The 27743-nt window shown below is 46.8% G+C and overlaps 1 protein-coding gene across 5 annotated transcripts in view; it reads right to left on the reverse strand.

Moving 5' to 3' along the window:
* The window catches only part of LOC147433933 (alanine aminotransferase 2-like), a 208781-nt gene that overhangs the window by 91696 nt on the left and 89342 nt on the right, over nt 1-27743 (reverse strand). For 3 of the 5 annotated variants that reach the window (XM_086490560.1, XM_086490558.1, XM_086490561.1), the window contains 2 exons: nt 4341-4478; nt 4189-4263 (listed from right to left, as the gene is read on the reverse strand). In XM_086490560.1, coding sequence (XP_086346686.1) covers nt 4189-4263; nt 4341-4478 — 213 coding nt within the window. Of the gene's footprint in view, nt 1-3942; nt 4018-4188; nt 4264-4340; nt 4479-27743 lie in introns of all 5 variants that reach the window. The other 2 variants (XM_086490557.1, XM_086490559.1) reach the window with 1 other exon arrangement.

Below are 27743 nucleotides of genomic sequence, written 5' to 3' on the forward strand. Positions count from 1 at the left end.
CTCCAGAATGAAGATACAGTACAATGGTCAACAACTGCCACTTCTCAAAGACCAAATGGAGTAGAGGTGGCATACAATTAGAAACAATCATGAAACAACTCTGATGTTGCTAGAGGTATCTCATCAATACTCAATAGAAGAAGTGTTTGGTGAAGAGAGACAACAAAATAGTAGTCTCTTAAAGGGTTAAGGAACATGTGATTGTTCCAACAACTCCAATAGACAACAAAGCCCACTAGCAACCCCATGTTAAAAACAACAAGAATAGATTTTATTAACAATTTGTAAAGGCCAAAGAGAACTGGTGCAAAGTATCAATGTCATGTGATGTCATAAGATAAAATCAACAAAAATAGAGTCTTTGTCTGATGTATCTGTGTCAAAGACTGAATGAATGTGTGCATAGTATACAAGGCATGAAAGTAGTGCGGATAAGGTACATGAGGGCTAGATGGAGCTCTCTCACTACGGGGTTCACCGTTCAATGCATATCCATATGCCTGGGATAATACTCATCATGCCTAGTCAGGTCCATCCTCTGGTGATGGGAGGGTGCAGTTCAATGTACGTATGGGAGCCCTCTGTAAGGACTCACATAATCTCCAGAGGGTCAGTGGTCCTTTGCTACCATCTCTCTTGGAGGTCTTTGATGTTTAGAACTGCAATCATTCACCATGGGCACGACCTGAACGATAGGAGCCTGTGATAAAAGGCAGAGACATACTCCTATTGACACACACATCACAGCCTATAGAGAGGACTACCCCAAGTGGAGGGATACCAATGAAAGTCTGCCTATAGGACGATCATGAGACATGGCATCTCCAAAGTCTGTGGAGGAGCTGTAGTGCTTTGCTAACGGGAGCACAGGAACAACTGATCAGGTATAGCTCATGACATGCATGACAAAGAGGGCAGATACATGCTGATCAGCGCAACTTTCCTATGCTCAAATTCCTCAGCATCAAGATTCTCCGATGTTATCACGGAGGAGGGGGCTAGAGAGGATGACAATATGGAGCATAGCTCGGAGGAAATCATGTATTATTCCACCTCATTTCCTTATGCAAGGTTCCAAAGCCCATACACAGTTGACATGTGAGGTATATCATTATGGAGACATGGAGATGTTACACATTAGGGAGGAAAAGAGGTAGGGGCCGCATGTGTAAGGGCCTCCTCATAGCCCTACTCTTGACCAATGCCATTAAGTCAATATATATATATATAACAATCCTGCATTCAGTAGTAATTAGTATAATCCGAAAATAGTTTCAGGAGAACCAGGCTTAAATCGAAGCACCCCGAGGATAAAAAATTCTTGGACAACAACCCCTAAAAGAAACTGCATGTTCAAGTTGCACTCGTCCAAAAAAAAAGAGAATTTAGTAATTCAAGACTATCAGAGAGCACCCGAGGCTCACTCACACTAATATTTTGGGAATACACCATGAGAATGTGGGCAATGCATGTAAAACTAGCTTTCTCATCTCAAAAAGTTTTGATAAAGAAAAAAGGGAATAGCTAACTTGTATAAGGAGCTTAGATAATTGATAAGAGAGTAGGTAATTTTTATAATAAGCCTTGATAAAGAGGAAAAGAAATGGAAACGTGTAGAAGAAGTTTTGACAAGAAGATAAGTGATAAGGATAAATTGAAAATCATTGATCAAAAATCTCTTAACAAAAGTGTATAAAAGAAGGGCTTCCCTTCTCATTTTTACACCTTCCCTTTTCATTTTTCATGATGTAATTTCGAGAGCAAGCTTGTAGAGAAAGCTTGAGGAAGCCATAGCCACACTTCTTACACACAACCTCTCCAAGCTTGTAAAAGCCTTATCCAAACTTCTTGTGTGGAAGCCATAGCCAAGCTTCTTACACACAGAGAGTGGACAGTGGAGGCTCTGGGCTTGGGAGAGTCGCCCTCTGGCATGAGTGCAATGGGACCCTGGGGAGTGGTTTTGGCGAGGCCCCTTCGCTTCAGCAGATCACCCAGGGAACCCTTTTTTCCAGTACACAGCACGACTGGGGCATCACATTCTGGCTGCTCAGAAAGAGGCCGCGCCTGCTGCAGCAGGTAACTCGGAGGAGGGTCTCACAGTTGAGTTCCTGACAGACTTTTGGGAGCACTTGTAGGACAGCAAACAGCCGACAAGAGTCACCATATTCCAGTGGCTTGTCGCCCATCAAGCTACCGCAGTGGGGAGTTGGTTAGTCTACAGTGGCCATCCGGCAGGCTGTGCCACGTTTGACCAGTCACTAGAGTCACAGAGGCATTGTCTATGGGACTGTCTCATAGCGCAGCAGGTCTGGCTTCAAATTCTACGGCTGATGCCAGCCCTGTCGTCACCTAGGTAGTATACTTGGGGTGTTGTTGCTTGGTCCACCCTCACGGGCCGGCACTTCGGTTTGAGTTGTCCTCAGCTAGCAAGATGATTGTGATATAGGAGGGGCCGGCCCATACTCCAGCCTGTCACAGAGCTTACGTCCCAAGAGTGGAGCAGTGCTAGGATCTTATCTGCAGCCTGACTCTCTCGATCATATGGAGAGCCTGTTTTGCTTCCGCATCTTCAAGGCCCGCCCATCCTACCGAGAGAGACTATACGAGATATATGGTTGAAGCTGATCCACAAACTTCGAGATCGGTTCGAGAGGCTACAGGGAAGCTCCGACCATATGCGGGAGTCCCGAGAGGCATTTCTACGACTTTGGCGTCCAAGGCCTTTCTACACCATGTTCCATGGGGCTCCTAGATGGCACTACCGGCCACCTGTGTGGTTATTTCCTCCTCCCATATCTTGACTTAACCGTCATTGTATATTTCTCATTTTTCATTGGGAGAGCCTCCCCTCATGCTGACATAGGCCCCCTCTTGTTTGGGGTAGTTTGTAGCCCAATGGGCAGTTTTACTAAGAAGGATCTTTTTCTTGGGAAAAGCAAAAGTCTATTTCTTGGTTCTCAATCCCTCAAATCTGCTAACATATACATCTTCAACTCCAAGAGGTGGAATCCCCCTCGCATTGTGTCATAAGAAAGGCTGGAGCAATATCATCTCTCTCTGAAGAACATGTAGGGACTATAACATCCTTAGAGCCTTATTGAACTCTCAAGAAACAACTGATAGTTGTCAAAGTAGGGGAAGCATCTATAGGTAGACCCTGAACAATGGAATCTCTATGCCTATATATCTGAGTAGTCCAAGGAGCCTCTGTCTGCCTCTTATCATCTTCTGCTCCTTCTCTTTGGGTCCCTACTTCTTGCTGTCTCTGCCTCTGATCTGCTAGTACCTGTGTACCTCTGTAGAGTCTCCCATCTCTCTTGAACACCTGTCTGCCATCTATCATCCACTCGCCATGTACATCAAGCTGCCATATGTTCTCCTCTACCTCAAACAAAACAGTGTTGTGGACGCTTGATGAAGAAATCTCTCCCCACCATGTAGAGTAGGGAGAGAGATAAATTGAGGAAGAAACAGCCGGGCATAAAATCACACACACACACACACACCAATAGTACGTTTATAACTAGGTGGCATTATATGCTCCCATAAACAAACATATCAAACCAACGCACACACATACAGGAACATATATTAATGCACAGCACATTAAGTTTCCCGACAGAACTACAGAGTTGCAGGGCAGACTCAAGCATAATGTGTGCTTATGGTGAAACTGAGCTTTTGTCTCTATGATATTATGATTATCAAGCTATCTAAACATGCATTCTCCACGAGTCCCTTGTTTCCATTTCTGCATAAATCAAACACAGGTAGGTTCTGGAATTATAAAAAACGTAGCTTCAAAAACACCAACTGTATGATCTCACAGCCCAACTGAAATAGGAACCTAAGATTCTAACTTCATGCTTGTTCAGAAACACTGAGAGAGTAAGGATACTTCAAAAATTGGTCATCATATGCAGGATTTAGAGTGAAATGTACAGCACACAAGAAATCACTGTTCCTGGCTCTACACTGCTGCTTGATCCATCTCCAGCCAGGACATATTTTGACACCCTGATTCAACATCCAAATATGTCCAAGAGTCTTGAAAATACATAGAGAAGTTCTGCTGTCTTAAACTTGTACTTGAATCTCTCAGTATGCATTAAGCATGAGCATTTTCTCCAAAAAGTATTTTCCATAAGCTTTGCAACAGGTGGTTAAAGTTGAGAAAGGACAACTCACCTCATCAGCAAGCAAAAGCAAATGTTCATCCCTACAAAACTGTACAATCTCCTGTTGATTTAGTTCTGAAAGCACCTGCACAGAGTCTCAAAGTGCTCTTAGCTCTCTTAGACAGTAGCCCCCTATTATAAGCGTGACTACCAGTGACCAACCTGGCCTGTTGGGTTTCCAGGATTTATGATAACTAGGGCTCTGACATTAATGCCAGCTGCAAAGGCAGTCTCCAGCCGTAACCTCAGCTCAGATATCTCCAAACCCCATCCTGTTTCCTCATTTAAGTAATAAGGTACCTGCATAGAATGCCCCATCTTTGATCAATTGAACCTGAGCGATATGAGCTTCACACTTACATGGTTTGTCAAAATTCATGCAAAGAATGGATTCCACAATAATGTTGGGTGCATGTCAGTACAACATAGGATATGGTCAAATCAAGGCCCTCTAGCAAGCAAACTATAAATAACCTATGTCAGCTTCATGCATACCTCTAGTGCTCAGTCTTATAAAGCCAGTCTATAGAAAGCTAGTTGAGTCTATCACAAGCTGGAGCATACAAAAATTTCCAATTATTGCTTCTCGAATAAACTCATTTATAGAAAAGAAAGGAGAGGTACATTGCTGCCAGGAAGCTGAGAAACAATTCCCACAGGTCCACCCTGAATGCCGCTTCCCTTGTGGCAAGAATCTAATTGGAGCCCCCTTCCACAGAACTGCAATGGCCCGATAGCTGAAATACGGCTCGCTGCTCGCTGACACTCCATCCCCCTCACGCACTGCTCCCCCTGCCCTCGTGCTGCAGCCTGCAGCCCCCGTCTCTTGCCCCCCCCTCCCCCCCCTCCTCACCCTTTTTCCCTTTCACGTTGTCTGCAGGACCCCCACATCAGTGTTCCATTGCCTCCACTCCTGACCCGCCGCCTCCTTATCCATTAGCCCCATTCCCCCTTCGCCCTCGTAAGCTGTTTGTAGGCTGATTTCAGCCTGCTGGTGGCCTACATCGACACCTCTGTCCTCTTCTTACAGCAACAGACATCAGGAGTTGACTAGCATTGAGGAGCGGCGTCATGTGTTTGCCTTCCATCGACACGCATCTCAGTGAACCCAGGTTGGTGACAGAGTTACTAGGGATTTTTGTGAGACAATGGGGCCACCCCTTGCGCACACAAGTGTTAGTCAGTTGAGGAGACCTGACAGATCAGTTTCTTCAGAGCCTGAGGATATGCGTACAGTTGCTACTGACTTCTACCGTGATTTGTTGTCAGCTGAGCCTCAGTCAGAGCGCCAGGATGCATGCAAAGAGCAGGTTTGGGCGCAGATGCCTTTCCTTGTTACCAAGGAGATGAGACAGAGACTTGAGCTTCTCCTCCAGCTAGCGGAGCTCTATGAGGCCATCAGAGCACTCCCCCGAGGCAGCTGTCCTGGGGAGGATGGCTTGAATCCCAGTTTTTTCTTGGAGTATTGGGACTTGCTTGGTTCAGATCTTTGCAGTGCATTCCAATACGTTTTGCACACTGGCAAGATGCCTAACAACATGAGTGAGGGCTTAATCTACCTGATTCCCAAGGAGGGCGGCTCCTTGGATGAGATTTGACCGTGGCGACCCATTACCATCCTCAACTCATCCTACAAAATTCTAACAAAGGCTTTGAGTTCGAGCATCCAGCCACTACTAGAGAGCATTTTGTATGGGACCAAGACAGGTTTTGTCAAGGAGCGTAGTATCCTTGACAACATCTTCATTATTTGGGAGGCGTCTGCCCTCGCACGTCTCCGAGGAGAGGATTTGGTGATACTCCTCGATTTTGAGAAAGCCTACGACAGAGTTGACTGGAACTTCTTGGAGGGCACTCTACACAGGATGGGCTTCAGAGATGCTTGGATCAAAGGTGTGTCAACTCTCTACAGGCGTGCGCACAGTAAGGTACTTTTGGTAGGGGGAAGAGGGAAGCATTTCTTGCTCACACATTTGGTTGGACAGGGCTGCCCTCTTGCCCCTTCCTCTTTCTGTTCTATGCTGAGGTGATGAGCAGAATTTTGACTTCTCAGCAGGTTGGCTTGCATGGTCTTGAGCTGCCTATTAGGGCAGATGAGCCTCTCTACAGGCGTGCACATAGTCAAGTGCTTTTGGCAAGGGGAAGAGGGGAACGTTTCTTGCTCATACGTTCGGTTGAACAGGGCTGCCCTCTTGGCCCCTTCTCTTTCTATTCTATGCCGAGGCGATAAGCAGATTTTTGACTTCTCAGCAGGTTGGCTTGCGTGGTCTTGACTCCATATTAGGGCATATGAGCTTCTAAACGCTGAGTTTGCTGGCGACTCAGCCTTGTACCTGGAGGGCCAGGTGGCCAATCTGCATAGGTGGGAGCAGGCTCTTGAGGTTTTCTGTTGTGCATCAGGCGCACTGATCAACTGGAGGAAGACAATAGTTTTTTGGGTTGGCAGTACTACTACGCTTGATTGGTCACCAGGTGAGGGTTTTAGGTGGATTCCCCCAGGGACTGCAGTCCGTTACATTGGTTGTCAAGTTGGCTTGGACTTGTCCCCTGGGCAGCAAACTGCTCCCCTCCTCTTGTCCATTCGGACGAAGTTGCTACATTGGAGCTCGGTACGGCTCTCTTTGGCAGGTAGAGTTGTAGTGGCCAAGCAGATGTTGTTGGTTACTATGTGGTACATCACGTCTTGCTCGATCTTCTCGAGCTCCTGTATCAACCAGCTAAAGAGGCTGATCAGGAACTTTCTTTGGTCACGGCACGACACTCTGTTAGCCCGGGCCAAAGTGGCTTGGCAGGTCATCACTCTACCATGTTCTTAGGGGGGGGCTTGCGGACCATAGACCCAACACAACAAAACAGAGCCCTTCTTGGGAAGTTTGTTGTCAGAGGACTGCTTCTAGGGGAGGAGCCCTGGAAGGAGTTGTTGCTTCAGCGGCTTAGAGCTCGAGTGCCTCATGCAGGAGGCCCTTGGAGCCCTTACATCAGGTGGATACTTTCAAAGATGCATAGAGTTGGTCTGAGAAGGAGACTCGAGGATCGATTTGCTGCGAGCCTGCTTCGCTCTTGGGAGTAGCTACGGAGTGGCCTGGAGCAGCACTCCCACTTGCAGGGAGGAGCACTTGAGACAGCCCCTTGTTTGAAACCCCATGTTTAGCACTCAAAGAGGCCACTTGGTTGGTAGTAGGCCTCATGTTCCTCGGGGTCCCATGGCAAAGGGTCCAGCCCGCACTCTTGGCGACTCGCTTCAGTTTTCAGGTTTTCTAGAGGAGGTACAGAGCACCCAGCTACGGGGCATGAGAGAGGTGCAGAGCATGTGCCAGGTTACAGAGGCTCTCCCAGCTGAGTGGCTCACCCCTCTAGAGCTAGCAGCTCCCAGATGGATGGGGGCCTTCACGCGATTGGAGGTCCTCATCGCAGTTTGTGCTTATTCCGAGTCGGTACCTCCCATGTTCTTCAAGATCCAAGGAGAGGGTCGACTTCACATAGTCTCAATAGAGGCTCCACAGGTTGCAGAGTGCTATTTTCAAAGGATACGAGTAGTGGGCATCTGTGGGAGGACCTGTGTCACAGATCCTAACCTAGCAAACCTTGAGACAAGCCACTAGAGGTTTTGAGCTTGGGAGAGCTGCCCTCTGGCATGAGTGCAGTGGGACCCTCGAGAGTGGTTTTTGAGAGACCCCTTCTCTTCAGCCGAACACCTTGGGATCCCTTTCTTTCAGTACACTATTCGACTGGGGCGTCACATACTGGCAGCACGGAGAGAGGTGACACTAGAATTTGACAATTTGGAGCACCATCTTCAATTCAGCTTATGAATTCAAGATCACATATATTTCATTGATTTACAATTCGTACATAAAAGTCATAGTCAAAGAAAATTAGAGGAGTGCCCTCTCTATTGGAGAGCCATTGGACTAGTCAAAGAGGCTACAAGCTTAGGATTATTATTTGCTTAATTGAGATTCTTGGAACATCGGACAGCATTTTGGGATGTGCAAGTGGATACACATCCATTGTTTTCTATTTCCACTTTTGCTTTGCATTCAGTGCAAAGGTTAGTTGTCTTCTTGGTGGAGAAGCTCTTTGCACTAGTGTATGACATCTTGATTGGGAAAAGCTTCCTCTACGATGGACAATGAGAGAATACTATGAAAAGCATCTCCCACTGTCAATGCATCCATTGTTGGAAAAGGGATGAGTGCTTTCTTTTCAAAACACAAATCAACTGACACCGATACATTGCCTTCCCTAATAAGCATGCTAGAACAATATGCACTTGGATTTATGTCAAATACAGTCCCAATGGCAACCTTTTGTGTCGCTAAAAGCATGCACACTCTATCACCATGATTGAAATTATCCATACCTGCAACAAGAAGATTGCAAGAATAATTGTTAAACAAACCGCTTGCAGAGTATGTGGGACTCCAGACAGCAGAGGAGAGTCACTTTGATCCAGTGGCTTGTTGCACACAGAGCTACAGCACTTGGGAGCTGGCTAGTATACAGTGGCTTTTCGACAGCCTGTGCAGCTTGTGGCCCCATGGCATAGCAGATTTGGCTTCGGGTTCTTCGGCTGATGCCAGCTCTTTCCACATCTCGACAATACACTTGGGGTGCTGCAGCTTGGTCCAGTCTTACGGGCCTTGCGCTCCACTTTGAGTTGGCTTCCACCAGCAGGATGATAGTGATCCAAGGGGGTCGACCTACACTTCAGCTTGCCACAGAGCTTACCCCCCAAGAGTGGTGCAGTGATAGAAAGGTGTGTTGGGAGCTCCGACACTTTGGTTCATTTGGCGCGCCCGCTTATCTGCATCTTTGAGGCTCGCCCTGTTCCACCGACATAGACTTTTCGTGATTTTTGGTTGGAGCTGATCCACACTCTCAAGGGGCAGTTCGAGAGACTCCAGGGCAGTTTCAACCGCATGTGGGAGCACAGAGAGGCTTTCTTGAAACTCTGGCGCCCAAGGCCATTCTTCACCATGGTCCAAGGTGCACCCAGATGGCCTCTCTAGTAGAGGTGATTGTAGCCCTCTGGGCAGTTTTATTAACTAATGGAAGGACCTTTTTCTCGGGCGGGGGGGGGGGGGGGGGGGGGGGGGGGGGGGGGGGGGGGGGGGGGGGGGCGCGTTTCCGTTAGTCTGATTCTAGCATACTTCTAGATGGAAGTTTCACTGCAACAACCGAACAAATTGCCCAAAACACGAAAGTTATATCCTGTCAAACATCAGGGATAAGAATCTGCTCCAAGCTCAGTTTGTCAGAAGAAAACTTCTCGAATCTCTGAATACAATTTTACTATCTACAACACCATATCTAACATTTATGGGCTGTCAACATAGAGCAACAACAACCTATTGCAACAAACGTCGCTCAAAGAGGGAGCATATTCTGTTGGCTGAGCAGCAAGGGAGCTTCCATGATGTTATGTCCTCTATAGGAGTCCTTGTCCGAACCTGCCACGTCAAGTCTCTTAACTATACATCATGTCGAGAAAATGATATCTGCAAACAATACATGCTCGTGGCAAGCCGATGAAGGCAATCTCTCCTATTTTTTGATGTTAAATCCCCTCCTTGGAGGCTCTTTAACTTTGGGGCCACCAGTTGCTTCTGAGTTCCTCCCATGCTGGATACCATCTCTTTAATGATTCTCAGCTGCACACCTTATGGATGTTTCCATGGTAGCCTCGATGCTTGGCTGCTCACACACGAGCACATCTTCTGGCATAGCCACCTCGCAAATACCCATTCACAGGATTAGTCAAGCCCCGGCGTCTCGACTTGGCACGTAAGATGCAATGAAGACAAGAACTAGCCTCCGATCCAGTGAACATCTCAACTTCAATAAGATCCTTTGACCATAGAGAACACCTACAGTGCCACATACATGAAGAAGTCAACTGTGGAGAAGAGAGATCATTGAGGTAGGAAGAGACAGGACATCTGAGAGTGAGAGAAATGAAATGAATTATTATATTAACGTCTTCTCGAGGCCAAAATGACCTATGAGATCAAAGAGTTACATCATGGTGAATCTGATATAAAGTCTGGATAAAGGAAAGAAACTAAACTAAACAAGAACACTAATAGAGCTGTAAAAGGCCGGTAGCATGAGCTTGAGGGGTACATATACAAAAAGTGGGTAGGTATCTCAAAATACATATGGTGGATATGTATGTATCCTGGGAATCCTTCACGTGTATCCACCTAGATACCATTTGATTTGGCCAAATTTCGGTAGCATAACAGCCCCAAAACTTGCGCGAAACCAATTCCCCCTGCTAGAACTCACTTGCACTGGCGTATACCCTCTGATTCCTGCCAAAAACAGTAAATTCAGCACGCTGTATTTACTGGTTTTTGCCCTGTTCTCAGCCCCAAACAGTCCCCTAACTGTCCTCGGCCAATGGGGCACGATTCCCAAAGGTTCTGGCGTCCGTATGGCTGAAAAACAGTAAAATTACAGCGCATACACAGCGCTGATTTTGCACCTGTATGGTGAGGTTATGACCCTCACCAATGCCTTCTTTGGAGCAGCAGCTAGCTACCCCTATTCCTGCTCAAGGAGGCTCTTGCCTCAGCACAAAAGCAGGAACCCACACAACTGTACATCAGTCAAATGAATAGCCCTCTTGTGGGGCATCACATAACTGCACGTAGGGGAGAGAGAGAGCAGTGTGTAGTGTGCAGGGCATCACTCCTAGCACCACACTGTACATGAGAGGGAAAGGAAGCACTCCATAGCTCTTAACCTGTGACAAAAGCTGAAATGAGGCCTCTCCCAGCTTAAAAATCAGCGCCCATTTTTCTGTAGGAGGAAAGTTCACGAAAATGTGACACTTGGCGCATTTACAAGCATTTTCCCATTTCGGGTTCGGCGCTTAAAAATATCCTGACCGGTTGCCTAGTTGACTTCGCAGCAGAGTTGTAAAATGTTCCCCTAGTCATACCGGAGGTAATGACGCGAACACATTTCACGGCCCAAAATAGCAGTTCCCTAAATTTTAGGAGATGCTTCCGTTGGGCTCCCACTGGTCTTCTGACCATCTATCCTCATTGGGACCGCATCCAAAAGTGCAATGTGGCCCAACTGTCGGATACTTTTTGTTGGTAGTCCCACCTTGACTTTACGCCTTAATTGAGTTCACTTCCTAGTATCCACCAACTTGCTAAGTGCGACGGGGGGACCTATATGATCTTGCTCTGAGCCTAAACATCCTCTTACCATACGAATTCCAGTGCCGACCACTTCCCGTCTGCGGGTGAATCTACCGTTCACATTGGCCATACAATGTCCGACCGTTTGCTACTTCAAAAAGAGGGTCTCAAAACAAATAAAATAAACCCCATTGGAAAGAAACCAACAACCAAGGTTAGCAGTAGCCACATCCTTGTGACATGGTTAATAACTGCCACGTCCTCGTGACAGAATCCCCTCATCCTAGGCCTCCTAGATCTTCCCCGCTCGCATGCTTGATCACTTAGAATACCTCTCCGAGTGATATGCCCTGCATCCCTCCTCTCTCTCTCTCTCTCTCTCTCTCTCTCTCTCTCTCTCTCTCTCTCTCTCTGACACCTTGGTGGCTTCAGCATTGCTTTATGGAACCGAGATATGGGGACCTTCACTGGATCACCACGGGAGGCCGAGTCGCACAGACGGTTGGGGGAACATGGAGAAACCTCTCGTCTCTATGATCTCGCGGCTCATTAGAGCCAAGGCATCAGTACCGCGAGCCATTATCCGAGCAGAGCTAGCGGCCCCCCCACTAGTGGTGGAGGCGCTCACCAGATCAGTCTCCTTCATAAACCGCACATGGGAACTTCCTAGAAACAGATATGCTCGCATAGCACTTGAATCCTCTCGACAGTTAGCCATACAAGGAGATACAACATGCTGGTATGGGGAGATGACATCATGGTTTCAGGCACATGGGTTCAGCATCGACAGGCTGCCACCATTCCATTACTCATTGGATGCACCATCTCTCACTCTTACACAATCAGAGATCACCAAGCTCATCCGCCAGGTCTGCCAAGCTCATCCGCCAAGACCTGGCCCAGCTAGACACCAGGAGGACATGGATACAACAAGCACAGGAATTGGGCACGAAGATGGCTTTCTACATAGACCACCTTCTCGAGCTTGTGGAAGATGGTTTTGTGACGAGACCCAAATACATGGATACCCACTTGTCTCATGGGATACATTGTGCTATTGGCCAGTTACGCACATCCTCTCACCAGTTGCGGATTGAAACTGGGAGATACAGCGGAGTACCAGCAGAAGACAGGACATGCCCCTTGTGTAACATGGAACCTGAGACAGAGCTACACTATACATGCCGCTGCCCCGTCTACTACGAGATACGAGGCCGATTCCACTGCCTGTTCAGAGAGGGTTTTGGACCACTCTCAAGAGTCATGGGATACGAAGATCAGAGATGTCTGGGTTTGTTCTTGCTCGAGCTGCGCAGACACAGAGATAGCCTGATGAATGGAGAGGCTAGCCAGTCTCAAAGACGAATAACATACTTTTTCAAAGTAGACACGGGACAGCCGCAAGAGCCACTCCCACAGCAGAGCTCCCCCTCGTCTCACACCAGAGGCACACTGATTGACCGAGCGATTGAATTGGGGAAATCCAGGCGCCCGCGACTGCGAAGAACTACACAGCATCGACGGAGGCTACAACAGAAAATTCGGAGCACGCTGGCCAGGCATGCACGACGCCCGGTCAGACTACTAACCATGGAGGAAATTGATGAGATTCGCCAACGACCGATGATAGATCTCTTGTGATTCAGCTATCCCAACAAGCCGCCCATTTTTTGCTTAGTTTGTTGCTTGGCTCACATCGACCAGCTTAGGACCCCATAGTATATATCTTTGTTTTGTACTGTTGGTAGGTTATTAGGTTATTTTGTTACTCTGACTTTGTATCAGATCCACCACTTTGTAACTTTCGGGTCTCATAGGTCATTATGGCCTTTTGAAGACGTTAATATAACATTTCATTTCATTTCATTTCTCTCTCTCTCTCTCTCTCTCTCTCTCTCTCTCTCTCTCTCTCTCTCTCTCTCTCTCTCTCTCTCTCTCTCTCTCTCTCTCTCTCTCTCTCTCTCGCTGGGTTTGTTCTTGCTCGAGCTGCGCAGACACAGAGATAGCCTGATGAATGGCGAGGCTAGCCAGTCTCAAAGACGGATCACAGACTTCTTCAGAGCAGACACGGGACAACCGCAAAAGCCACTCCCACAACAGAGCTCCCCCTCGTCTCACACCAGAGGCACACTGATTGACCGAGCGATTGAACTGGGGAAATCCAGGCGCCCACGACTGCGAAGAACTACACAGCATCGACGGAGGCTACGACAGAAAATTCGGAGCACGCTAGCCAGGCATGCACGACGCCCGGTCAGACTACTAACTATGGAGGAAATTGATGAGATTCGCCAACGACTGATGCTACATCTCTTGTGATTCAGCTATCCCAACAAGCCGCCCATTTTTGGCTTAGTTTTTTGCTTTGCTTGGCTCACATCGACCAACTTAGGACCCCATAGTATATATCTTTGTTTTGTACTGTTGTTAGGTTATTTTGTTACTTTGACTCTGTATTAGATCCACCACTTTGTAACTTTTGGGTCTCATAGGTCAATATGGCCTTTTGAAGACGTTAATATAACATTTCATTTCATTTCATTTCTCTCTCTCTCTCTCTCTCTCTCTCTCTCTCTCTCTCTCTCTCTCTCTCTCTCTCTCTCTCTCTAACCTTGCTCGATGCGGTTGAATCTTCAGTAGATAGAGTCCTAGACATCTCTAATCCTGGTATCTCGTAACTCTATATCAAAACCCTCTCTCAAAAGGCACTGAAAGCGGCCACGTATCTCATAGTATACTATACAATGGCATATATAGTGGAGCTTTGTCTCTCACTTACTCTGACACAACTCGCATAACCTGGCCTCGGTTGAGATCTCTTGAAATCAACCATTCTCAATTTCCAATTGGTGTGAAGATGTGTGAAACTGTCCAATAGCACATCGTAAGCCGTGGGACAAGTGGGTGTCCATGTAGGTAGGCCTAGATAAGAACCCATCCTTTGTGAACTGGAGAAAATGCTCTATGTATGTAGTCATCTTCGTTCCCAGTTTGTGTATAGGCTGCATCCATGTCCTCTGGGTATCCAACTAAAACAAGTCCTGTCGTATAAGTCATATAACCTCCATGTCAGAGAGAGAGAGGTGCATAGAATATTGAAAGGGGGGGAACCTGTCCATAGAGAAGCCATGAAGCTCAAACCATGCTGCCATCTGTGCATACCAATATGACGTATTTCCTTGTGCTGTCAATTGCCGTGAAGACATCTCGTGGGAGGTCCCATCGTCCCATAAGCTGTGTATAAATGTCATTAATCTCATAAGAGCCTCCACCAGCGCTGCTCTAATGATCGAATTAGGAACCGAGGCCTTAGCCTTGATCATCTTGGAGATCATGGGAATAAGTGGCCTCTCCATGCCTCCCCGCCCATTTGTACATCCATGTTGATGACTATGATGATCTACTCATGGTCCCTATATCTGCACTCCATATAACATAGTTGAGGCAACTACAGTATCAAAATGCCCTAGCTTGGTGCGAGGCTCGTGAAATTGAACCTATGCATATCCTCTCCAACCCTCCCAAAGCTATGTGTGCTCTAGTCAATATAGTCTTTGCCGCTCTCTTCATGGAGAAAATCAGGCCACTAAAAATCACCCCAAGGTAAGCGTACATGTATGTATACTGCAGCTGGTCATGTCCATAAGTAAAAAGTGGGTGTTGATCACCTGACCCAGTACGCTGTAGTATTCAATACCATGACCTCAATAGACATACCAATATCCTGCACAAATGTGTGTAAGATATCGAGATGGCGTTGTATCCCCTCAAGTGAATCTGAATTAAGCACAATATCATCCGCATATAGCAATAATGGGTATCCATGTCCCTCCCCTTCTATGTAGTCTAAAGCCTCATCCACATACATGCCAAAATGAGTGGGGGATAGTGGGCAACCCTATTTCACCTCAATGGTGGAGTGAATATTCTCTGACATCCCCTCGGGTGTAGGTACTTGTCCTATAACTGTCCTGTGCAAGGTCATGATCCCCCATATGAGCTCTATAGGCCTTGATCCCCCATATGAGCTCTACACACATCAATCTACCCCTTGCAACTCGATCAAGTGCTTTACAAAAATCCACAAAGCTGCAATAAATCCTCCTCCCATGAAATCTACCCTCAACGACAGCTCGTAGTGTGAGAATGTGATCTAGGGTAGAGATACACCTCTTGAAACCAGCCTGTCCTGGAGCTTGGATGCCCTCTCTCTGTGCCCATCTGCTCAGCTCATTCTCAATGATAGATGCATATAATCTAGCTAGTGTGTGTCCAATCATGACAGTGCAACAATTCACAGGCAAACTAGGGTCCCCAGATTTGAAAATAGATACGATTGTGGCCATGCTCCAAGTATCAGGGAAACCCTCACACATAGCTCTATTAAACATCCCTGCTAGAAGATCAGCCAAAAGATCCTTCACGTGTATATAATGCTATGCTACCAAGCCATCATGATCATATGCTCTCCCACTCTTCATCCTATCAATAGCCTTCTTTACCATCTCTGCAGTAAAGAAAGCGCTTGTGTGTGGGCATGCTTCTTGGTGGGTCAGGCAATGAATCCTGGTCCGCGGCCATGTAGAGAGAGGTTGCATACTCACCCCATATGTCTGGAGATGTAATAGATGGTGCCGGGGAGTGCTCACGAACAATCTCCAAGCCTCTCGTGAGTCCTCGTCCAAAAATAACCGATATAAATCGCTCTCCAGTTGAGCAAGGTAAGTTCTCTTCTTTCGTTGCACAAGGCACCGAAAGGTAATCCGTGACTCCCTGTGAGTGATGACGCCCATGAACACCTCCTTCTGTAGTCTCACTCTCGTCTCTTTACACTCCTCACTATACCAACTGTTCTTGGGCATCTTTCCAGAACAAGGTCTTTCTAAAGGCTAGCTATGTGAGAAGGCCTCTACTGGAAGATGGAAGCTTCTAGAAGATTTTAGAAGGTTCTAGAAGGAAGATTATAGAAGGTAGGTCCCAGAAGGAGGACAAGTGGCGGGACACTTGTCACAAACTTTTCAGGAGACGAGACGCTTGTTGCACAGAGCTTCCACAAGAGGACAAGTGTGAAGACACTTGTCACACATGCATCAACTTTTTGACACATGGCGGACACTTGTCCTAATTCTACTCAACTTGGCCCCCTTCTTCAAGAAGCAACTTCACCTATAAATAGGACACGTTTCTCCTCAATTGAGCATCACGCAAAGTCTTGGTCCTTCTCTTGAACAAGGGCCAGCACCTACATCCAACATGGTTTCTCCCTGTGGCCATCCACACCATATGCCACCTTTGCTGACAGCCCCTCCTATGCAAGGTATGCAGACCACTATTCCCTCGCAGAGCTTTTATCATACCCATGCTCCCTCGTCACCTCAAAGCTTCTATGCCTCCACCTCCAACTCAATGCACCAAGAGCAAGGACTACCTCACCCTTCGACTCGCCCTTTGAATTGGCCCATTTTGTGCTACAGATGCGGGGAATATGGGCATTACCAAAGCAAATGCTCCCTGCCAGAAGGGTCCCCTCCCTGCCGTCATTGCCCCGAAACGAAGGATCACTACAGTCAGGATTGCCCTAAAATTCGTGCATCCACGGCTTCGAACCCAAGTCAAGGCCAGAATGAGTTTGCCTTTCCCAAGCTCAATTTGATAGCAGTTAGCACCGTTTCTCAACCGCCCCCTTCTACCCACGTGGTTACCCCTCAAAATAAGCCGCCGCAGTTGGCAAAGGAGCCATCGGGCGTCCTCACCCGGGCCAAGAGAGCCGCTCTTGATCTTAGCATTCGAGCAAGTTCAACTCCCCCACACATTCTCACACCAAATCCAAATCTTTGCTCTCCGATATTGATGAAGCTTTTTTGAAAGCAGTTTCAGATCTACAGAAGATCAAGGTACTAGAGAAACCACAGGTAGAACAAGAAAAGCTTACAGCAGAGACAGTCTTGAAGAACACTTTCCAACAAGTGTCCCTCTATGACATGTTGCGGCTAGATGCAAGTTTCAGAAGTGACACCCTTGCAATTATTCAGTCACTTTACCCTGGAGCAAGTCCTAGTGGCGGGCACCTCCCAGTGCGACCATCAGAGTCCTATATGATATCCAATCCCACTGCTCCACTCACTGATTATAGAAGCCCTCGCCTGACAGTGTCCGTTTTGGGTCGGCAATTCTCGGGAGTGATAGTGGATGGTGGATCTGGCATCGACTTGATGCCCGAGTTCACTATGTTAGCTCTAGGTCTATAGCCTACTCGCCCTGCTCCCTTCACAGTTACATTAGCCGACCAACGGATAGTATACCCAGTGGGCATAGTGGACAATGTGCCTCTACAGGTACAAGACTTTACTTTTAACTTGGATTTTGTTGTAGTTCGTCTTCCCCAGGTTGAGGGCGGATTTCCTTTGCTCATTGGAAGACCATGGCTGCGAACACTAAAGCACTTCATGATTGGGGAAACGATGCAATGTGGATACATACTTCTAGCTCCCCGATGCAACCCATTCTCTTAGGAGGTATGGATCCCATGGTGCAGCAAGTGTCTTTGTCAATGGAAACCAACCCTCAACAAGAACAGCCTACTACACCTAAAGGGTCAGATGAGGATCTGTTGGAGTGGTTGGATGCTACCAAATCTATGCCTTGTTATGGAGTCTCTATTCACTCTTTGCTCGAAGGTATACCCTCTTCCAATGTTTCCTTAGTGGACGCCTTTGGATTTGGTGCGCCTATGAAGAATCATAGAAGCGGGAAGAAATCACCACTACAAGAGTTTACCCCCCTTCAAACATCAGCCTCAGTGGTGTCTGCTTCTACGACCAGAACAAAGCTCTCCTCTGGGTCTGGCGAACTCCCTTCACAGAACCCGTCCTGCTTAATGAATTCCCTGCTCTTGATAGTTGTCTTGCTCATGGTACCTCCTCTTGCTCTCCATCAACTGCCACGCTCTGTAGCAACTCAACTTTCAGCTCTTGCTCTCCATCAACTGCCGCGCTCTGTAGCATCTCAACTTTTAGTTAGTGGACCATGGAATTCGTCTGCAACGGAACACGGACTCTTCCGGCCATACTTTGCATGGGTGATTAATAATTGCTATCTGCCACCCCCTCACACCTCCTTGCCCCCTACCCTTTTTCCCCTCGTCCCTAGTCCCCATGCCCACTCACCCTCGCCCCTAGTCCCTTGCCCTCGCCCCTCACACCCCCTCCCTTCCCCTTGCCCCTACCCACCCCCTACCACTCACCCTCGCCCCTACCCACCCCCTCCCTTGCCCTCGCCCCTACCCACCCCTCCCTCCCACTCGCCCCTAACCAGCCCCCCCTCGCCCCTACCCACCCCCTACCACTCACCCTCGCCCCTATCTTCTCCCATCTCGCCCCCTACTCACCCCTCCCCTACCCACCCCCTAATCTTGTCCCATCTCACCCACCCTCATCAGCCCTCGCCCCTACCTAGTGCTATCTCACCCCCTACCCACCCCTAGTCCCCCCTCATCAGCCCTCGCCCCTACCTAGTGCTATCTCGCCCCCTACCCACCCCTAGTCCCCCCTCATCAGTCCTCGCCCCTACCTAGTGCCACCTCGTCCCTGCCCATAGCTCTCGCCCCCCTACCCACCCTCGCCCCTGCGGCCTGCCACACATGGCCCGAAAAAATTCCTTGCTGCTTCTCATCACCCTCTCCCCAGGGTACTTTCACAGTGTGTAACCTCTTGTCTCCAGCTTGAGGAGACAGACCTTCTATAATTTAAAAATCAAGCGGCCCTCTGGCTTTGTTTCCTTGTTCACAGAAGCCGGAGAGCGATACAAAGGGGGAGAGCAAGTTTTCTATATTTCCATGTGGCTTTCAAGCATTCACCTCGCGGTCATCCTGTTGTTGTTAATGCTTTTTGTTCTGCAATCATTATGGAGCTTAACCTTAATTGCGGCGTTACTCGGGCTTATGGTCATCCCTCCTTTGGAGAAGAGTGCTGTTGCAATAAGATGCAAGGTTCATCTGTAAGCATGGACCAGGTCCTTTTTCTCTCAGTATGGTTATGGAGGATAAAGATGCACTGGATCCAAACCAAGCATATCTCTTTGCTATGGAGCCTCATTCTGTTTTGCCGATAGGGATTCTTGGACTATGCAATCATACTGGGTTCTGGCCTATGCAAAGGCTTAAGGCGTTTGCAAGCAGTGCAATGTTTTAACTCCACTTTTGAGGCATGTAAGGTTATGGTTGGGCCTAAAACCTGCTTCACGAAAGATGTACGGATGCGGTACCTAGTGCTTCTCTTTCACAATTTCAGTATTCCTCTCACCGAGACGGTGAGCGGTCTTGTGGTAGGCAACCTGTAGCAGGCTACAGTGTCACTTTCACAGGACACTCAGTTAAGTACAGTTGGTATGGTCTGGTTCACACTGGACGGACTCTCTGGGCTGGGCAGTGAAATGTGGCAGGATACGGACGGTGGTCTAGTGGACATCGTGGCCAGGTCACCACCACCACTCACTTTGGAGATTGGCTTAGGTGGCTGACATTTATGGGCTGTTGGGTCATCGGATCATCTTCTAGATATATAGTCCAGCATCGTCGTCTAGAAGATTGAGTCTACACAGCACTGCTTCATTACCCCTACACATCTGAGCCTCGACACCCCATTGTACCTGTGAGTCCTAGGCTGGAGCTGAGTGTGCTGCCACGAAAGAGTCTGTATCGGTTCTTTGAGATAGTCGAGTCATATGTTGTGGTTTGCTGTTGTGTCTCTGTGAGCTCAGTTGTTGTCTATTTGTTTCTTGTTTTCAGTCTGTTTTGAGTGAGATTGTCACGCACATTGCACTGAGGAGCACCCACTGTAAAGAGCACAACACACTATCCGCGCTACAGCCTCTACCTCCAAATCCATGCACCAGGAGCAAGGACCACCTCGTCCTTCCACTCGCCCATTGAATCGGCCCATTTTGTGCTACAGATGCGCGGAATATGGTCATTACCAAAGCAAATGCCCTCTGCCCGAAGGGTCCCCTCCCTGTCGTCATTGCCCTGAAATGAAGGATCACTACAGTAAGGATTGCCCTAAACTTCATGCATCCACGGCTTCGAACCTAAGTCAAAGCCAGAATGAGTTTACCTTTCCCAAGCTCAATCTGATAGCAGTTAGCACCGTTCCTCAGCTGCCCCCTTCTACCCACCTGGTTACCCCTAAAAATAAGCTGCAGTTAGTAGAGGAGCCATCGGGTGTCTCCTATCCCCTCTCTTCCGGCTATACCTTCCATTGAAGATGAATGTTTGTTGTCTCCTATCCCCTCTCTTCCGGCTATACCTTGCATCGAAGATGAATGTTTGCTGTCTCCTATCCTCTCGACCCTACCCTCCCCCTCACACTCACTCGCCCTCTGTCCACTCACCCTCACCCCCTATCCTGCCCTCGCCCCTCCCCTCCACTGCTCTTCCCCCTCTACCCACCCCTCGCCCCTACCTACCTAGACCTCGCCCCTACCCACCCCCTACCTACCTAGGTCTCGCCCCTACCCACCCCCACCTAGCCCTCGCCTCCCTACCCAGCCCTTGCCCCTACCCACCCCCTACCTACCTAGGCCTCGCCCCTACCCCCTACTCACCCCCTCCCATGCCCTCGCCCCTACCCACCCCCTTCCACCCCTCGCCCCTATCTAGCCCCCCCTTACCCCTACCCACCCAGTCTCTCCCTCGCCTCTACCCTTTCCCCCTCTCGCCCCTATCTAGCCCCCCTAGCCCCCTCACTCCTATCTAGCCCTCCCCACCCCTCCAACCCTCAGCCTCAGCTAGTTCTTTCCCCACCCCGCTGATTAGCCCCTTAGCAAGCTACCAATCCCCTCCTATTCCTCAATCAACTCCCCTGAAGTGTGCACTTCAGGAGCATTTTGGCTATTTCCTTGTGGCTTTCAAGCATTCACCCGGTTGCCATCCTGTTGCCGTAAGTGCTTTTCATTTTGCCATCACGATGGAGCTTAACCTTAATTGCGGTATTACTCGAGCTCCTGGTCATCCTCTTTTCGAGCAACTTCATCTGCAAGCGTGGACCATGTCATTTTCCTCTCACTATGGTTATGGAGGATAAAGATGCGCTCGATTTAAACCGAGCATATCTCTTTGCTGTGGAGCCTCAGTCTGTTTTGTCAATTGGGATTCTTAGACTATGCAATCATACTAGGTTCCTGTCTATTCAAAGGCTTAAGGTGTTTGCAAGCAGTGCAGTGTTTTTAACTCCACTTTTGAGGCATGTAAGGTCATGGTTGGGCAGAGCACCTGCTTCAAGGACATACAGATGCGACACCTAGTGATTTTGTTTCAAGTTTTTTCAGTATTTCCTCTCACTGGGATGGTGAGCGGTCTTGTGGCGGGCAACCTCTAGCAGGCTACAATGTCACTTTCACAGGACACACAGTTAGTACAATTGGTCTGGTCTGGTTCACACTGGACGGACTCAGCGACACATGGCAGGGATACGACAGTGGTTCTAGTGGACATCGTGGCTAGGTCACCACCACCACTCAATTTGGAGATTGGCTTAGGTGGCTGACATTTATGAGCCGTTGGTGGATTATCTTCTCCATATATGGTCCAACGTCATCGTCTAAGAGAGAGTCTATACACACAGCATGTCATCACCATCCCTGCACATCTGAGCCTCGACACCCCATTGTACCTGTGAGTCCTGGGCTGGAGCTGAGTGTGCTGCCACGCCAGACTCTGTATCAGTTCTTTGAGATAGTCGAGTCATATGTATATATTGTGGTCTGCTGTTGTGTCTCTGTGAGCTCCGTTGTTCAGTTGTTGTCTATTGTTCCTTTGTTTTCAATCTGTTTTGAGTGAGATTGTCACACACATTGCACTGAGGAGCACCCACTATATAGAGCACGACACACTATCCGCGCTACAGACTTTATTAACTAGAATTCCCGAAAATGAAAATGATTGATTTGTACTTGACTTGTTTGAGTGCAGGAACTGAAAGACGAAATGACAGCAGCATTTCGGTCTCATAAACCTCTATAGACATGATTGCAATAAGGATTAGTTAATCAGGCATCCGTGAAGTCCCGAATGGATCTAGATGAGATTACTAAATACGTTGCCGATTAATCATGGTCTGAGATTTGGAATGAATTTCTATGTGATTTGTCATGTGATGTTAAGTGATGACTGTCGTCTTGCACAAGTGCTAGATGTGTCGTGTCTAGTGCCTCGGTACTAATAGTCAGTGTCTACTAAGACAGTTTATGGCCTTTGTCTGTTTTGCAAGCGTAATCGAGGGCAATTACAATTCTTTCAAGAGGGGGGTATGTCACAAACTAGTGACGTGGCATGCCCCCGAACACGTAGAGAAATGCGCCGACAGGCTAAGCGCAAATCTCAACGCAAATCTTGCTGATAGAATGACGTGGCAGGTAGTACGGACCTCCGCAATTTGCGTTGGGCTGATGACGTGGCAGTCCGTACGATCTCCGTAGTTTACGCTGGTTGCTTTACGCTGGCCGATTTTTGGCAAGATTTGGAGCAAAGCTTTTGAGTTTGAGATTTTGGGGCTTTGCTTTTGGGGCAACCCTTGTAACAATAAATAGGTCTTTTGGGCCTCATTACTCAGAGCATCTGAACGCAGAGTCTGAGTGTGAGTTCCCAGGGACTTCCTTGTACTTTGCACACAGATCAATATAAAAAAAAATAAAGGAAGGAAAGAAAGCGCGTTGCTCGCTACTGCCCTCGCCCCCCCCCCCCGCACGTCCTCAGAGGACAGCTCTGACCGCATGCGGGAGCGCAGAGAGGCTTTCCTTCGACTCTGGCGTCCTGGGCCTTTCTACACCATGGTCCAGGGTGTACTCCGATGGCACTACCGACCACCTGTGTGGCTTTTCCCTCCCCCCATTTCTTGATTTAGCCCCATTGTACATATGCTGGTTTTTTCATTGGGAGAGTCTCCCACCATGGTTGTTGTAGCCCTCTCTTGAAGAGGTAGTTGTAGCCCTATGGGCAGTTTCAGTAACTAATAGAAGGATCCTTTTCTCGAAAAAAAAAAGAAATACCGAAAGGGGCGCCAATCTTTGGGGTCAATACCTCTTGGCACAGAACTACGCCGGCCCGTGTCGTCTTTTGTGAATTGTTTTAAAGTGAATCTCTGTTGTGTCGTGGTAGAATCTAGACTTGGGGTGTCCAAGTTTGTTACATTTTCCTCAGCATCTCTTCGTTTACTAATGAAAGAAACAAACGATCGTACAAGCTCTTCAAAGTCTACAAGAGGAGAACCACTCCATCCAAGAACAGCTTCTCAAACTCGAGAAGGGCGAGAATCCCAATGAAGCGAAGGAAGAGTGTCCACCAAAGCAACACAATCCGAATGGAAGGAGACAATAACAAAGCCCAGAAACCGTGAAGAAGGAGAATGGAGGAAGCAAAAGAGGACGCGTCATGCTCTATCTCAAAGAAGAGAAGCCATCGAATCCGAAGTACATCCTCTTTGTCAAATTCATCCAATGCCTCCTCAAATGGATCATCATCAACCAACAAGGAGACACCTCATTTATACAAAAAATATCATCTACGGCAAAGACGTCGATACTCTTCGCCCTCTTCTTCATCTTCACAGACAAGTTCATCCTTCTCTACTTTGAGATCTAGGCATGGCAGAAGGCACAAGAAGAAGAAGACCAAGTCACTCTCACGACTTGAGAAGAAGATCAAGTTTACTACGTATGATGATTCAAAAAATCCTGATCTTCTTTTAAAATTTATTCATCAATTTCAAATATTATATGATTGTAAGAAGTATAAAGAGAAGGAGAAGATTAAGTTTGCAGCTTTACATTAAACCGATCTAGCTCACACTTGGTAGACGGAATTGGACTATGATAGTGGTGCTCCAAGATTGTGGAGGAGTTTTGTCCACATGCAATAGACTCAATTTCTTCCTGTCTATTTCAGGATGGATATGAAGATGGAGTGGGTTCGCTTGTGGCAAAGGAAGAATGAATCTTTGGAAGACTACACCAAGAGGTTTTGAGAGCTACTTTTGAAAGTCCAACATTTCAAAAGGTCGAACTCCAAAAATTAAGAAAGTTTCAAGGAGGTTTTCATTTTAAGCTTTGTATTGCTCTAAATCATTACTCTTGCTCTAATCTTAGGGAACTCATATACCATGCTGAGACATGGGAGTTAAGAGCACAATAGTGGAGACTCTCTTTCATAAAGAGATAAGAAGAGGTTGGCCAGTTGAGAAGCAATTCAACCCCTAAAGAGGGACAAAATCAGCACAAAAAATCAGCCCCAAATCCAAAGAAGATGAAACCCTACTCATCCTCTGGTGCTCCCCAGTTTCACTCAACCTAATATCCTCATAGGAAGCAATTTACTGAGGAAGAGAATTAGCAATATATGAAAGAAGGGAAGTGCTTCAAATGTGGTCAACCAGGACACATAGCACAACAATTGCAAACAAAGAAAACAAGGTTTCTTCTGAAGACAAATCCAAGCCAAGGGTCACAATCAATGCTATACGAGATGTTGCTGGCAATATAAACCATACTCCAGCGACGCACCAATAACTTAAAGCTTGGGGACAATTTCAAGGAAAGCAAGATTTATTTTTAATCGATCCAATGACAAATGAGAATCTCGTCTCTTGGAATTTAGCCAAAGAACTTGGCTTGAAGAATGATGACATGGAGACACTCTTAGAGATTCACCAAGCTCTAAATGTCGATGACAAAGACACATTGAAGACAGTCGTACCCTACATCGGCAACCTTAAATTTTAGGTTCAAGGTTTCAAAGATCAAGACACCTTTTGTATTGCAGATCTTGATGGCGCAAATGTCATACTTCACATACCTTGCAGCCATAGAGTGGACTCAGCTATCTACTCTCAAAAGAAGACCATCAAGTTCACCCATAAAGGCAAAAAGTACGAGATCAAAGCAAGCGTAAGCGGGGACAAAATACCGATGGTAAGCCATACTCGAGGCTCTAGAGCAATTAGGGATTGTGTGCAATGTTGTTTGCTTTACGTAAATGATAGCCATGATAAGATGCATGTTGAAAATCCAGAACAACTCAAAATCTTGGAAAAGTACAAAGATTGGTTTTCAAAAGATCTTCCTTATCAACTACCTCCACAAAGACCTAAAGATCATCAAATAGATATCATCCCTGGCAGCTCTCCTCCATGCATTGCGCCTTATCGAGTGACCCGTCCTCAACAAGAGGAAATCAAGACAAAAGTGGAAGCTCCACTTAGTAGTGGGTTAATTAAGCCTAGTAGCTCATCCTTTGTTCTCTGTTCTTCTTGTTTAGAAAAAGAATGGCACCTTCAGAATGTGTATCGACTATCGGGCACTCAACAAAATAACTATGAAGAACAAGTTTCCCATTCCGTGAATTCATGACATTTTGGATCGCCTTGGTGGCGCCAAGACTTTCAGCACGATTGATCTAAAGGGCAGCTATCACCAAATCAAGATAATTCCACAAGACACCCACAAGACTGGTTTCCGTATTTCTTTTGGCTTATACGAATGCTTGGTGATTCCTTTTGGATTAACTAACGTACCGGCAACTTTCAATCACATGATGGAGCGTACCTTTAGAGGTCACCGCCAATATGTCAGAACTTTCTTTAATGATATTCTTGTGTTTAGCAAGAGTGAAGAGAAGCATCGTCAACATCTCGAAACTATTTTGTAACTTCTTCATGATAACTAGCTTCTCATTCATGGTAAGAAAACCAAGTTCTCATGTATAAGATAGATATTTTTGGACATGTGATGTCTTCAGAAGGCATTTAAATGGATCCAGAGAAGATCACAATAATCCAAGAATGGCTAGATCTTCGTGATGTGCATGAGGTGCCATCTTTTCTTGGCTTATGCTCTTACTACCACCGCTTCATCAAGCATTTTGCCCATATTGCTTCTCCTTTACATGACCTAGCCAAGAAGAATCGCACTTTTCAATGGAAGGAGAAAGAGAAGGCAGATTTTAAAAAGCTGAAAATGACACTCACTTCTGGCCCAATTCCATCATCCTTGACTTGGCAAAAATTATTCGTGGTTGAAGCATATGCTTGTGGCAATTGAATTTTTGTTGTGCTCAATCAAGAAGGCCATGCAGTAATTTTTGAAAGCCGATGCCTAAATGATGCAAAGAAGAGGTATGATATTTATGAGAGAGAGCTTTCGGTTGTTGTTCATGCTATGAAGATATGGAAACATTATTTGCTAGGCAATGAATTCCTTTGAAGAACTGATCACCAAAGCATGAAGTATTTCAAAACTCAAAAGAACTTACTGGAAAAGCATGCAAAGTGGGAAAACTTTTTGTCTATGTTCCATCTTCAAATCTTACATACTCCTGGCAAGCACAATGTGGTCGTCGACGCACTTTCAAGAGCCCCTCGAATTTCAGCCATCACGGTGGCTCATCATGAAGAATTTCAAGGTATGAAAATTACCCATGACAAGGATGTTGATTTTAAAAAAATATGGTTGAAACTGCAAGGAGAGTCTCATCCAAATTACTGCATCAAAGGTGGATACCTCATGGTGGCTAATCACCTTTGTGTAACTCTTCCTCTGCGTCAAAAAGTGTCGAAAGAAAGTCATGAACCCCCTTATGCAAGACATAGAAGCAGGGCAGCCACTCTAAGCGCCTTGGAGCGTTTCTTCTATTGGGCCAACATTACAAAGGGACATATGCAACTACATTGGTGAATGCTTGGTATGACAAAAATCAAAGTTTGATAGACAGAAGGCCCCTCAATTGCTGCAACCTTTGCATGTACCAAATGGTTCTTAGGAGTCTATTACGATGGATTTCATTACAGAAATTCCAAGGACATCACAAGGGGATCATATGATTTGGGTCATCATTGACAGGTAAGCAAGCACATTTCATTTCTTGCTCTTCACAAGCTACACGACTCTTTATACAACATATCTTTAGGTTGCATGGCATGCCTTCAGAAATCATTTTTTATAATTTCTAGTATGCTTTATTTGGAACGGCCTTAAGGTTCTCCTCATCTTTTCATCCACAAACGAATGGACAAATTGAAATCATGAATCTCACTCTACTTAATAAATTAAAAGCTTATATTAGCAAGCAATAGTCGCAGTGCGAAAAGTATCTACCTCTATTGGAGTTTGCTTGCAACACCACCAGACACTCCTCTACAGGGAAGGCTTCAAACGAAATAATGCAGGGAAGAACAATACCTCCAATTATCCGTACCAAAGACAAAACAATTGCCATTGAGGAGTTTGTATCGGACTTGAAGACATCTATGAATCAAATCTGAGCCACTATCAAAGCGGCCCAAGAACGACAAAAGAAGAAAGCAGATAAGCAACAAAAGCATCTGGTTTTCAAAGAAGGAAAATATGTCTTACTAAAGTTTGA

This window comes from Adiantum capillus-veneris, chromosome 19 (assembly GCF_014529385.1).
Source record: "Adiantum capillus-veneris isolate H3 chromosome 19, ASM1452938v2, whole genome shotgun sequence".
In the NCBI taxonomy this organism is placed as follows: domain Eukaryota; kingdom Viridiplantae; phylum Streptophyta; class Polypodiopsida; order Polypodiales; family Pteridaceae; genus Adiantum; species Adiantum capillus-veneris.